General features: G+C 39.4%; 1 protein-coding gene across 1 annotated transcript in view; it reads right to left on the bottom strand.

Moving 5' to 3' along the window:
* Positions 1-15,882, bottom strand: part of prcp (prolylcarboxypeptidase (angiotensinase C)) — a 134,453-nt gene that overhangs the window by 13,785 nt on the left and 104,786 nt on the right. The window contains exon 6 of the mRNA XM_084143320.1: positions 70-239. Coding sequence (XP_083999446.1) covers positions 70-239 — 170 coding nt within the window. The remainder of the gene's footprint in view (positions 1-69; positions 240-15,882) is intronic.

The following is a 15,882-nucleotide window of genomic DNA, read 5'->3' as shown; positions in this document are numbered from 1 at the left end:
TTCTTATTCTACATGTGTAATAACACATTAAAAAATATATATATATTATTATGAAAGATATCCATTTACCTGTATTGGCCAGCGTGGGAGCGGCTGGAGGAAATTAGCTTCGTAGGGATAGTCAACCATGGCCAGATTCACCCAGGTCTCTTGGAGCCAGGCCTTGAAACCATCCAAGTCCGTCTTCTTGAGAGGGGAGCACAAGCTAAACTCACCGGACAGCCATTGAAGACCATCATCTGTCCAGAGATGAAGAGGGAATGTAGTCCTCATGAGTTACCCACGCTTTAAACTAGTTTCTATGATGCTGTCATTCAGACAGGCTCATTCATCCAACCAGTTGCTATGATGATGTCATTCAGACAGGCTAATTCATCCTACCAGTTGCTATGATGTTTTCATTCAGACAGGCTAATTCATCCTACCAGTTGCTATGATGTTTTCATTCAGACAGGCTAATTCATCCAACCAGTTGCTATGATGATGTCATTCAGACAGGCTAATTCATCCTACCAGTTGCTATGATGTTTTCATTCAGACAGGCTCATTCATCCAACCAGTTGCTATGATGATGTCATTCAGACAGGCTAATTCATCCTACCAGTTGCTATGATGTTTTCATTCAGACAGGCTAATTCATCCTACCAGTTGCTATGATGTTTTCATTCAGACAGGCTAATTCATCCAACCAGTTGCTATGATGATGTCATTCAGACAGGCTAATTCATCCTACCAGTTGCTATGATGTTTTCATTCAGACAGGCTCATTCATCCAACCAGTTGCTATGATGATGTCATTCAGACAGGCTAATTCATCCTACCAGTTGCTATGATGTTTTCATTCAGACAGGCTAATTCATCCAACCAGTTGCTATGATGTTGTCATTCAGACAGGATAATTTATCCTAACAGTTGATATGATGTTGTCATTCAGACAGCCTAATTCATCCCATCAGTTGTTATGATGTTGTCATTCAAAGACAGGCTAATTTATCCTACCACTTGCTATGAAGTTGTCATTCAGACAGGCTAATTCATCCAACCACTTGCTATGAAGTTGTCATTCAGACAGGCTAATTCATCCTACCACTTGCTATGATGTTGTCATTCAGACAGGCAAATTCATCCAACCACTTGCTATGATGTTGGCATTCAGACAGGCAAATTCATCCTACCAGTTGTTATTATGTTGTCATTGAGAAAGGCTAATTCATCCAACCAATTGCTATGATGTTGATATTCAGACAGGCTAATTCATCCTACCACTTGCTATGATGATGTCATTCAATAACAGGCTAATTCATCCTAACACTTGCTATGATGTTATCATTGAAAAACAGGTTAATTCATCCTACCAGTTGCTATGATGTAACTCAGACAGGCTAATTCATCCTACCAGTTGCTATGATGTGACTCATACAGGCTAATTCATCCTACCAGTTGCTATGATGTTGTAATTCAGACAAGCTAATTCATCCTACCAGTTGCTATAATGTTGTCATTCAGACAGGCTAATTCATCCTACCAGTTGCTATGATGTTGTCATTCAGACAGGCTAATCCATCCTACCAGTTGCTATGAAGTTGTCATTCAGACAGGCTAATTCATCCTACGACGTGCTATGATGTTGTCATTCAGACAGGCTAATTCATCCTACCAGTTGCTATGATGTTGTCATTCAGACAGGTTAATTCATCCTATCACTTGCTATGATGTTTTCATTCAGACAGGCTAATTCATCCTACCAGTTGCTATGATGTTGTCATTCAGACAGGCTAATTCATCCTACCAGTTGCTATGAAGTTGTCATTCAGAAAGGCTAATTCATCCAACCAGTTGCTATGATGTTGTCATTCAGACAGGCTAATTTATCCTATCATTCGTTATTATGTTGTCATTCAAAGACAGGCTAATACATCCTACCAGTTGCTGTGATGTTGTCATTCAGACAGGCTCATTCATGCTACCAGTTGCAATGATGTTGTCATTCAGACATGCTAATGTATCCTACCACTTGCTATGATGTTGTCATTCAGAAAGGCTAATTCATTCTACCACTTGCTTTGATGTTGTCATTCAGACAGGCTAATTCATCCTACCAGTTGCTATGATGTTGTCATTCAGACAGGCTAATTCATCATACCACTTGCTATGAAGTTGTCATTCAGACAGGCTAATTCATCCTTCCAGTTGATGTGATGTTGTCATTCAGACAGGCTAATTCATCCTACCAGTTGCTATGATGTTGAAATTCAGACAGGCTAATTCATCCTACCACTTGCTATGATGTAATTTAGACAGGCTAATTCATCCTACCACTTGCTATGATGTTGTCATTCAGACAGGCTAATTAATCCTACCAGTTGCTATGATGTTGTCATTCAGAAAGGCTAATTCATTCTACCACTTGCTTTGATGTTGTCATTCAGACAGGCTAATTCATCCTACAAGTTGCTATGATGTTGTCATTCAGACAGGCTAATTCATCCTACCACTTGCTATGAAGTTGTCATTCAGACAGGCTAATTCATCCTTCCAGTTGATGTGATGTTGTCATTCAGACAGGCTAATTCATCCTACCAGTTGCTATGATGTTGAAATTCAGACAGGCTAATTCATCCTACCACTTGCTATGATGTAATTCAGACAGGCACATTCATCCTACCAGTTGCTATGATGTTGTCATTGAGACAGGCTAATTTATCCTACCACTTGCTATGATGTTGTCATTCAATAACAGCCTAATTCATCCTACCACTTGCTATGAACAGGCTAATTCAACCTACCAGTTGCTATGATGTTGTCATTCAGACAGGCTAATTTATCCTACCAGTTGCTATGATGTTGTCATTCAGACAGGCTAATTTATCCTACCAGTTGCTATGATGCTCTCATTCAGACAGGCTAATTCATCCTACCAGTTGCTATGACGTTGTCATTCAGACAGGCTACTTCATCCTACCACTTGCTATGATGTTGTCATTTAGACAGGCGAATTCATCCTACCAGTTGCTATGATGTTGTCATTCAGACATGCGAATTCATCCTACCAGTTGCTATGATGTTGTCATTGAGACAGGATAATGTATCCTGCTACTTGCTATGATGTTGACATTCAATAACAGCCTAATTCATCCTACCACTTGCTATGAACAGGCTAATTCATCCTACCAGTTGCTATGATGTTGTTATTCAGACAGGCTAATTCATCCTACCAGTTGCTATGCTGTCATTCAGACAGGCTAAATCATCCTACCAGTTGCTGTGATGTTGTCATTCAGACATGCTAATGTATCCTACCACTTGCTATGATGTTGTCATTCACACAGGCTCATTCATGCTACCAGTTGCAATGATGTTGTCATTCAGACATGCTAATGTATCCTACCACTTGCTATGATGTTGTCATTCAGAAAGGCTAATTCATTTTACCACTTGCTTTGATGTTGTCATTCAGACAGGCTAATTCATCCTACCAGTTGCTATGATGTTGTCATTCAAAGACAGGCTAATACATCCTACCAGTTGCTGTGATGTTGTCATTCAGACAGGCTCATTCATGCTACCAGTTGCAATGATGTTGTCATTCAGACATGCTAATGTATCCTACCACTTGCTATGATGTTGTCATTCAGAAAGGCTAATTCATTATACCACTTGCTTTGATGTTGTCATTCAGACAGGCTAATTCATCCTACCAGTTGCTATGATGTTGTCATTCAGACAGGCTAATTCATCCTACCACTTGCTATGAAGTTGTCATTCAGACAGGCTAATTCATCCTTCCAGTTGATGTGATGTTGTCATTCAGACAGGCTAATTCATCCTACCAGTTGCTATGATGTTGAAATTCAGACAGGCTAATTCATCCTACCACTTGCTATGATGTAATTCAGACAGGCTAATTCATCCTACCACTTGCTATGATGTTGTCATTCAGACAGGCTAATTAATCCTACCAGTTGCTATGATGTTGTCATTCAGAAAGGCTAATTCATTCTACCACTTGCTTTGATGTTGTCATTCAGACAGGCTAATTCATCCTACCAGTTGCTATGATGTTGTCATTCAGACAGGCTAATTCATCCTACCACTTGCTATGAAGTTGTCATTCAGACAGGCTAATTCATCCTTCCAGTTGATGTGATGTTGTCATTCAGACAGGCTAATTCATCCTACCAGTTGCTATGATGTTGAAATTCAGACAGGCTAATTCATCCTACCACTTGCTATGATGTAATTCAGACAGGCACATTCATCCTACCAGTTGCTATGATGTTGTCATTGAGACAGGCTAATTTATCCTACCACTTGCTATGATGTTGTCATTCAATAACAGCCTAATTCATCCTACCACTTGCTATGAACAGGCTAATTCATCCTACCAGTTGCTATGATGTTGTCATTCAGACAGGCTAATTTATCCTACCAGTCGCTATGATGCTGTCATTCAGACAGGCTAATTCATCCAAACACTTGCTATGATGTTGTCATTAAAAACAGGCTAATTCATCCAACCAGTTGCTATGATGATGTCATTCAGACAGGCTAATTCATCCTACCAGTTGCTATGATGTTTTCATTCAGACAGGCTAATTCATCCAACCAGTTGCTATGATGTTGTCATTCAGACAGGATAATTTATCCTAACAGTTGATATGATGTTGTCATTCAGACAGCCTAATTCATCCCATCAGTTGTTATGATGTTGTCATTCAAAGACAGGATAATTTATCCTACAAGTTGCTATGTAGTTGTCATTCAGACAGGCTAATTCATCCTACCAGTTGCTATGAAGTTGTCATTCAGACAGGCTAATTCATCCTACCACTTGCTATGATGTTGTCATTCAGACAGGCAAATTCATCCAACCACTTGCTATGATGTTGGCATTCAGACAGGCAAATTCATCCTACCAGTTGTTATTATGTTGTCATTGAGAAAGGCTAATTCATCCAACCAATTGCTATGATGTTGACATTCAGACAGGCTAATTCATCCTACCACTTGCTATGATGATGTCATTCAATAACAGGCTAATTCATCCTAACACTTGCTATGATGTTATCATTGAAAAACAGGCTAATTCATCCTACCAGTTGCTATGATGTAACTCAGACAGGCTAATTCATCCTACCAGTTGCTATGATGTGACTCATACAGGCTAATTCATCCTACCAGTTGCTATGTTGTTGTCATTCAGACAGGCTAAATTATCTTATCAGTTGTTGTGATGTTGTCATTCAGACAGGCTCATTCATCCTACCACTTGCTATGAACAGGCTAATTCATCCTACCAGTTGCTATGATGTTGTAATTCAGACAAGCTAATTCATCCTACCAGTTGCTATAATGTTGTCATTCAGACAGGCTAATTCATCCTACCAGTTGCTATGATGTTGTCATTCAGACAGGCTAATCCATCCTACCAGTTGCTATGAAGTTGTCATTCAGACAGGCTAATTCATCCTACGACGTGCTATGATGTTGTCATTCAGACAGGCTAATTCATCCTACCAGTTGCTATGATGTTGTCATTCAGACAGGTTAATTCATCCTATCACTTGCTATGATGTTTTCATTCAGACAGGCTAATTCATCCTACCAGTTGCTATGATGTTGTCATTCAGACAGGCTAATTCATCCTACCAGTTGCTATGAAGTTGTCATTCAGAAAGGCTAATTAATCCAACCAGTTGCTATGATGTTGTCATTCAGACAGGCTAATTCATCCTACCACTTACTATGATGTTGTCAATCAGACAGGCTAATTCATCCAACCAGTTGCTATGATGTTGTCATTCAGACAGGCTAATTTATCCTATCATTCGTTATTATGTTGTCATTCAAAGACAGGCTAATACATCCTACCAGTTGCTGTGATGTTGTCATTCAGACAGGCTCATTCATGCTACCAGTTGCAATGATGTTGTCATTCAGACAGGCTAATTCATCATACCACTTGCTATGAAGTTGTCATTCAGACAGGCTAATTCATCCTTCCAGTTGATGTGATGTTGTCATTCAGACAGGCTAATTCATCCTACCAGTTGCTATGATGTTGAAATTCAGACAGGCTAATTCATCCTACCACTTGCTATGATGTAATTCAGACAGGCTAATTCATCCTACCACTTGCTATGATGTTGTCATTCAGACAGGCTAATTAATCCTACCAGTTGCTATGATGTTGTCATTCAGAAAGGCTAATTCATTCTACCACTTGCTTTGATGTTGTCATTCAGACAGGCTAATTCATCCTTCCAGTTGATGTGATGTTGTCATTCAGACAGGCTAATTCATCCTACCAGTTGCTATGATGTTGAAATTCAGACAGGCTAATTCATCCTACCACTTGCTATGATGTAATTCAGACAGGCACATTCATCCTACCAGTTGCTATGATGTTGTCATTGAGACAGGCTAATTTATCCTACCACTTGCTATGATGTTGTCATTCAATAACAGCCTAATTCATCCTACCACTTGCTATGAACAGGCTAATTCATCCTACCAGTTGCTATGATGTTGTCATTCAGACAGGCGAATTCATCCTACCAGTTGCTATGATGTTGTCATTCAGACAGGCGAATTCATCCTACCAGTTGCTATGATGTTGTCATTGAGACAGGATAATGTATCCTGCTACTTGCTATGATGTTGACATTCAATAACAGCCTAATTCATCCTACCACTTGCTATGAACAGGCTAATTCATCCTACCAGTTGCTATGATGTTGTTATTCAGACAGGCTAATTCATCCTACCAGTTGCTATGCTGTCATTCAGACAGGCTAAATCATCCTACCAGTTGCTGTGATGTTGTCATTCAGACATGCTAATGTATCCTACCACTTGCTATGATGTTGTCATTCAGAAAGGCTAATTCATTTTACCACTTGCTTTGATGTTGTCATTCAGACAGGCTAATTCATCCTACCAGTTGCTATGATGTTGTCATTCAAAGACAGGCTAATACATCCTACCAGTTGCTGTGATGTTGTCATTCAGACAGGCTCATTCATGCTACCAGTTGCAATGATGTTGTCATTCAGACATGCTAATGTATCCTACCACTTGCTATGATGTTGTCATTCAGAAAGGCTAATTCATTCTACCACTTGCTTTGATGTTGTCATTCAGACAGGCTAATTCATCCTACCAGTTGCTATGATGTTGTCATTCAGACAGGCTAATTCATCCTACCACTTGCTATGAAGTTGTCATTCAGACAGGCTAATTCATCCTTCCAGTTGATGTGATGTTGTCATTCAGACAGGCTAATTCATCCTACCAGTTGCTATGATGTTGAAATTCAGACAGGCTAATTCATCCTACCACTTGCTATGATGTAATTCAGACAGGCTAATTCATCCTACCACTTGCTATGATGTTGTCATTCAGACAGGCTAATTAATCCTACCAGTTGCTATGATGTTGTCATTCAGAAAGGCTAATTCATTCTACCACTTGCTTTGATGTTGTCATTCAGACAGGCTAATTCATCCTACCAGTTGCTATGATGTTGTCATTCAGACAGGCTAATTCATCCTACCACTTGCTATGAAGTTGTCATTCAGACAGGCTAATTCATCCTTCCAGTTGATGTGATGTTGTCATTCAGACAGGCTAATTCATCCTACCAGTTGCTATGATGTTGAAATTCAGACAGGCTAATTCATCCTACCACTTGCTATGATGTAATTCAGACAGGCACATTCATCCTACCAGTTGCTATGATGTTGTCATTGAGACAGGCTAATTTATCCTACCACTTGCTATGATGTTGTCATTCAATAACAGCCTAATTCATCCTACCACTTGCTATGAACAGGCTAATTCATCCTACCAGTTGCTATGATGTTGTCATTCAGACAGGCTAATTTATCCTACCAGTCGCTATGATGCTGTCATTCAGACAGGCTAATTCATCCAAACACTTGCTATGATGTTGTCATTAAAAACAGGCTAATTCATCCAACCAGTTGCTATGATGATGTCATTCAGACAGGCTAATTCATCCTACCAGTTGCTATGATGTTTTCATTCAGACAGGCTAATTCATCCAACCAGTTGCTATGATGTTGTCATTCAGACAGGATAATTTATCCTAACAGTTGATATGATGTTGTCATTCAGACAGCCTAATTCATCCCATCAGTTGTTATGATGTTGTCATTCAAAGACAGGATAATTTATCCTACAAGTTGCTATGTAGTTGTCATTCAGACAGGCTAATTCATCCTACCAGTTGCTATGAAGTTGTCATTCAGACAGGCTAATTCATCCTACCACTTGCTATGATGTTGTCATTCAGACAGGCAAATTCATCCAACCACTTGCTATGATGTTGGCATTCAGACAGGCAAATTCATCCTACCAGTTGTTATTATGTTGTCATTGAGAAAGGCTAATTCATCCAACCAATTGCTATGATGTTGACATTCAGACAGGCTAATTCATCCTACCACTTGCTATGATGATGTCATTCAATAACAGGCTAATTCATCCTAACACTTGCTATGATGTTATCATTGAAAAACAGGCTAATTCATCCTACCAGTTGCTATGATGTAACTCAGACAGGCTAATTCATCCTACCAGTTGCTATGATGTGACTCATACAGGCTAATTCATCCTACCAGTTGCTATGTTGTTGTCATTCAGACAGGCTAATTTATCTTATCAGTTGTTGTGATGTTGTCATTCAGACAGGCTAATGAATTCTACCACTAGCTTTGATGTTGTCATTCAGACAGGCTAATTCATCCTACCACTTGCTATGAACAGGCTAATTCATCCTACCAGTTGCTATGATGTTGTAATTCAGACAAGCTAATTCATCCTACCAGTTGCTATAATGTTGTCATTCAGACAGGCTAATTCATCCTACCAGTTGCTATGATGTTGTCATTCAGACAGGCTAATCCATCCTACCAGTTGCTATGAAGTTGTCATTCAGACAGGCTAATTCATCCTACGACGTGCTATGATGTTGTCATTCAGACAGGCTAATTCATCCTACCAGTTGCTATGATGTTGTCATTCAGACAGGTTAATTCATCCTATCACTTGCTATGATGTTTTCATTCAGACAGGCTAATTCATCCTACCAGTTGCTATGATGTTGTCATTCAGACAGGCTAATTCATCCTACCAGTTGCTATGAAGTTGTCATTCAGAAAGGCTAATTAATCCAACCAGTTGCTATGATGTTGTCATTCAGACAGGCTAATTCATCCTACCACTTACTATGATGTTGTCAATCAGACAGGCTAATTCATCCAACCAGTTGCTATGATGTTGTCATTCAGACAGGCTAATTTATCCTATCATTCGTTATTATGTTGTCATTCAAAGACAGGCTAATACATCCTACCAGTTGCTGTGATGTTGTCATTCAGACAGGCTCATTCATGCTACCAGTTGCAATGATGTTGTCATTCAGACAGGCTAATTCATCATACCACTTGCTATGAAGTTGTCATTCAGACAGGCTAATTCATCCTTCCAGTTGATGTGATGTTGTCATTCAGACAGGCTAATTCATCCTACCAGTTGCTATGATGTTGAAATTCAGACAGGCTAATTCATCCTACCACTTGCTATGATGTAATTCAGACAGGCACATTCATCCTACCAGTTGCTATGATGTTGTCATTGAGACAGGCTAATTTATCCTACCACTTGCTATGATGTTGTCATTCAATAACAGCCTAATTCATCCTACCACTTGCTATGAACAGGCTAATTCATCCTACCAGTTGCTATGATGTTGTCATTCAGACAGGCTAATTTATCCTACCAGTCGCTATGATGCTGTCATTCAGACAGGCTAATTCATCCAAACACTTGCTATGATGTTGTCATTAAAAACAGGCTAATTCATCCAACCAGTTGCTATGATGATGTCATTCAGACAGGCTAATTCATCCTACCAGTTGCTATGATGATGTCATTCAATAACAGGCTAATTCATCCTAACACTTGCTATGATGTTATCATTGAAAAACAGGCTAATTCATCCTACCAGTTGCTATGATGTAACTCAGACAGGCTAATTCATCCTACCAGTTGCTATGATGTGACTCATACAGGCTAATTCATCCTACCAGTTGCTATGTTGTTGTCATTCAGACAGGCTAAATTATCTTATCAGTTGTTGTGATGTTGTCATTCAGACAGGCTCATTCATCCTACAACTTGCTATGAACAGGCTAATTCATCCTACCAGTTGCTATGATGTTGTAATTCAGACAAGCTAATTCATCCTACCAGTTGCTATAATGTTGTCATTCAGACAGGCTAATTCATCCTACCAGTTGCTATGATGTTGTCATTCAGACAGGCTAATCCATCCTACCAGTTGCTATGAAGTTGTCATTCAGACAGGCTAATTCATCCTACGACGTGCTATGATGTTGTCATTCAGACAGGCTAATTCATCCTACCAGTTGCTATGATGTTGTCATTCAGACAGGTTAATTCATCCTATCACTTGCTATGATGTTTTCATTCAGACAGGCTAATTCATCCTACCAGTTGCTATGATGTTGTCATTCAGACAGGCTAATTCATCCTACCAGTTGCTATGAAGTTGTCATTCAGAAAGGCTAATTAATCCAACCAGTTGCTATGATGTTGTCATTCAGACAGGCTAATTCATCCTACCACTTACTATGATGTTGTCAATCAGACAGGCTAATTCATCCAACCAGTTGCTATGATGTTGTCATTCAGACAGGCTAATTTATCCTATCATTCGTTATTATGTTGTCATTCAAAGACAGGCTAATACATCCTACCAGTTGCTGTGATGTTGTCATTCAGACAGGCTCATTCATGCTACCAGTTGCAATGATGTTGTCATTCAGACAGGCTAATTCATCATACCACTTGCTATGAAGTTGTCATTCAGACAGGCTAATTCATCCTTCCAGTTGATGTGATGTTGTCATTCAGACAGGCTAATTCATCCTACCAGTTGCTATGATGTTGAAATTCAGACAGGCTAATTCATCCTACCACTTGCTATGATGTAATTCAGACAGGCTAATTCATCCTACCACTTGCTATGATGTTGTCATTCAGACAGGCTAATTAATCCTACCAGTTGCTATGATGTTGTCATTCAGAAAGGCTAATTCATTCTACCACTTGCTTTGATGTTGTCATTCAGACAGGCTAATTCATCCTTCCAGTTGATGTGATGTTGTCATTCAGACAGGCTAATTCATCCTACCAGTTGCTATGATGTTGAAATTCAGACAGGCTAATTCATCCTACCACTTGCTATGATGTAATTCAGACAGGCACATTCATCCTACCAGTTGCTATGATGTTGTCATTGAGACAGGCTAATTTATCCTACCACTTGCTATGATGTTGTCATTCAATAACAGCCTAATTCATCCTACCACTTGCTATGAACAGGCTAATTCATCCTACCAGTTGCTATGATGTTGTCATTCAGACAGGCGAATTCATCCTACCAGTTGCTATGATGTTGTCATTCAGACAGGCGAATTCATCCTACCAGTTGCTATGATGTTGTCATTGAGACAGGATAATGTATCCTGCTACTTGCTATGATGTTGACATTCAATAACAGCCTAATTCATCCTACCACTTGCTATGAACAGGCTAATTCATCCTACCAGTTGCTATGATGTTGTTATTCAGACAGGCTAATTCATCCTACCAGTTGCTATGCTGTCATTCAGACAGGCTAAATCATCCTACCAGTTGCTGTGATGTTGTCATTCAGACATGCTAATGTATCCTACCACTTGCTATGATGTTGTCATTCAGAAAGGCTAATTCATTTTACCACTTGCTTTGATGTTGTCATTCAGACAGGCTAATTCATCCTACCAGTTGCTATGATGTTGTCATTCAAAGACAGGCTAATACATCCTACCAGTTGCTGTGATGTTGTCATTCAGACAGGCTCATTCATGCTACCAGTTGCAATGATGTTGTCATTCAGACATGCTAATGTATCCTACCACTTGCTATGATGTTGTCATTCAGAAAGGCTAATTCATTCTACCACTTGCTTTGATTTTGTCATTCAGACAGGCTAATTCATCCTACCAGTTGCTATGATGTTGTCATTCAGACAGGCTAATTCATCCTACCACTTGCTATGAAGTTGTCATTCAGACAGGCTAATTCATCCTTCCAGTTGATGTGATGTTGTCATTCAGACAGGCTAATTCATCCTACCAGTTGCTATGATGTTGAAATTCAGACAGGCTAATTCATCCTACCACTTGCTATGATGTAATTCAGACAGGCTAATTCATCCTACCACTTGCTATGATGTTGTCATTCAGACAGGCTAATTAATCCTACCAGTTGCTATGATGTTGTCATTCAGAAAGGCTAATTCATTCTACCACTTGCTTTGATGTTGTCATTCAGACAGGCTAATTCATCCTACCAGTTGCTATGATGTTGTCATTCAGACAGGCTAATTCATCCTACCACTTGCTATGAAGTTGTCATTCAGACAGGCTAATTCATCCTTCCAGTTGATGTGATGTTGTCATTCAGACAGGCTAATTCATCCTACCAGTTGCTATGATGTTGAAATTCAGACAGGCTAATTCATCCTACCACTTGCTATGATGTAATTCAGACAGGCACATTCATCCTACCAGTTGCTATGATGTTGTCATTGAGACAGGCTAATTTATCCTACCACTTGCTATGATGTTGTCATTCAATAACAGCCTAATTCATCCTACCACTTGCTATGAACAGGCTAATTCATCCTACCAGTTGCTATGATGTTGTCATTCAGACAGGCTAATTTATCCTACCAGTCGCTATGATGCTGTCATTCAGACAGGCTAATTCATCCAAACACTTGCTATGATGTTGTCATTAAAAACAGGCTAATTCATCCAACCAGTTGCTATGATGATGTCATTCAGACAGGCTAATTCATCCTACCAGTTGCTATGATGTTTTCATTCAGACAGGCTAATTCATCCAACCAGTTGCTATGATGTTGTCATTCAGACAGGATAATTTATCCTAACAGTTGATATGATGTTGTCATTCAGACAGCCTAATTCATCCCATCAGTTGTTATGATGTTGTCATTCAAAGACAGGATAATTTATCCTACAAGTTGCTATGTAGTTGTCATTCAGACAGGCTAATTCATCCTACCAGTTGCTATGAAGTTGTCATTCAGACAGGCTAATTCATCCTACCACTTGCTATGATGTTGTCATTCAGACAGGCAAATTCATCCAACCACTTGCTATGATGTTGGCATTCAGACAGGCAAATTCATCCTACCAGTTGTTATTATGTTGTCATTGAGAAAGGCTAATTCATCCAACCAATTGCTATGATGTTGACATTCAGACAGGCTAATTCATCCTACCACTTGCTATGATGATGTCATTCAATAACAGGCTAATTCATCCTAACACTTGCTATGATGTTATCATTGAAAAACAGGCTAATTCATCCTACCAGTTGCTATGATGTAACTCAGACAGGCTAATTCATCCTACCAGTTGCTATGATGTGACTCATACAGGCTAATTCATCCTACCAGTTGCTATGTTGTTGTCATTCAGACAGGCTAAATTATCTTATCAGTTGTTGTGATGTTGTCATTCAGACAGGCTCATTCATCCTACCACTTGCTATGAACAGGCTAATTCATCCTACCAGTTGCTATGATGTTGTAATTCAGACAAGCTAATTCATCCTACCAGTTGCTATAATGTTGTCATTCAGACAGGCTAATTCATCCTACCAGTTGCTATGATGTTGTCATTCAGACAGGCTAATCCATCCTACCAGTTGCTATGAAGTTGTCATTCAGACAGGCTAATTCATCCTACGACGTGCTATGATGTTGTCATTCAGACAGGCTAATTCATCCTACCAGTTGCTATGATGTTGTCATTCAGACAGGTTAATTCATCCTATCACTTGCTATGATGTTTTCATTCAGACAGGCTAATTCATCCTACCAGTTGCTATGATGTTGTCATTCAGACAGGCTAATTCATCCTACCAGTTGCTATGAAGTTGTCATTCAGAAAGGCTAATTAATCCAACCAGTTGCTATGATGTTGTCATTCAGACAGGCTAATTCATCCTACCACTTACTATGATGTTGTCAATCAGACAGGCTAATTCATCCAACCAGTTGCTATGATGTTGTCATTCAGACAGGCTAATTTATCCTATCATTCGTTATTATGTTGTCATTCAAAGACAGGCTAATACATCCTACCAGTTGCTGTGATGTTGTCATTCAGACAGGCTCATTCATGCTACCAGTTGCAATGATGTTGTCATTCAGACAGGCTAATTCATCATAACACTTGCTATGAAGTTGTCATTCAGACAGGCTAATTCATCCTTCCAGTTGATGTGATGTTGTCATTCAGACAGGCTAATTCATCCTACCAGTTGCTATGATGTTGAAATTCAGACAGGCTAATTCATCCTACCACTTGCTATGATGTAATTCAGACAGGCTAATTCATCCTACCACTTGCTATGATGTTGTCATTCAGACAGGCTAATTAATCCTACCAGTTGCTATGATGTTGTCATTCAGAAAGGCTAATTCATTCTACCACTTGCTTTGATGTTGTCATTCAGACAGGCTAATTCATCCTACAAGTTGCTATGATGTTGTCATTCAGACAGGCTAATTCATCCTACCACTTGCTATGAAGTTGTCATTCAGACAGGCTAATTCATCCTTCCAGTTGATGTGATGTTGTCATTCAGACAGGCTAATTCATCCTACCAGTTGCTATGATGTTGAAATTCAGACAGGCTAATTCATCCTACCACTTGCTATGATGTAATTCAGACAGGCACATTCATCCTACCAGTTGCTATGATGTTGTCATTGAGACAGGCTAATTTATCCTACCACTTGCTATGATGTTGTCATTCAATAACAGCCTAATTCATCCTACCACTTGCTATGAACAGGCTAATTCATCCTACCAGTTGCTATGATGTTGTCATTCAGACAGGCGAATTCATCCTACCAGTTGCTATGATGTTGTCATTCAGACAGGCGAATTCATCCTACCAGTTGCTATGATGTTGTCATTGAGACAGGATAATGTATCCTGCTACTTGCTATGATGTTGACATTCAATAACAGCCTAATTCATCCTACCACTTGCTATGAACAGGCTAATTCATCCTACCAGTTGCTATGATGTTGTTATTCAGACAGGCTAATTCATCCTACCAGTTGCTATGCTGTCATTCAGACAGGCTAAATCATCCTACCAGTTGCTGTGATGTTGTCATTCAGACATGCTAATGTATCCTACCACTTGCTATGATGTTGTCATTCAGACAGGCTAATTCATCCTACCAGTTGCTATGATGTTGAAATTCAGACAGGCTAATTCATCCTACCACTTGCTATGATGTAATTCAGACAGGCACATTCATCCTACCAGTTGCTATGATGTTGTCATTGAGACAGGCTAATTTATCCTACCACTTGCTATGATGTTGTCATTCAATAACAGCCTAATTCATCCTACCACTTGCTATGAACAGGCTAATTCATCCTACCAGTTGCTATGATGTTGTCATTCAGACAGGCTAATTTATCCTACCAGTCGCTATGATGCTGTCATTCAGACAGGCTAATTCATCCAAACACTTGCTATGATGTTGTCATTAAAAACAGGCTAATTCATCCAACCAGTTGCTATGATGATGTCATTCAGACAGGCTAATTCATCCTACCAGTTGCTATGATGTTTTCATTCAGACAGGCTAATTCATCCAACCAGTTGCTATGATGTTGTCATTCAGACAGGATAATTTATCCTAACAGTTGATATGATGTTGTCATTCAGACAG

The sequence above is a fragment of the Coregonus lavaretus genome (assembly GCF_964263955.1).
Source record: "Coregonus lavaretus genome assembly, chromosome: 26".
Taxonomy (NCBI): Eukaryota; Metazoa; Chordata; class Actinopteri; order Salmoniformes; family Salmonidae; genus Coregonus; species Coregonus lavaretus.
Note: the sequence above shows the minus strand (reverse complement) of the source record. Positions and strands in the feature narration are given on the sequence as shown.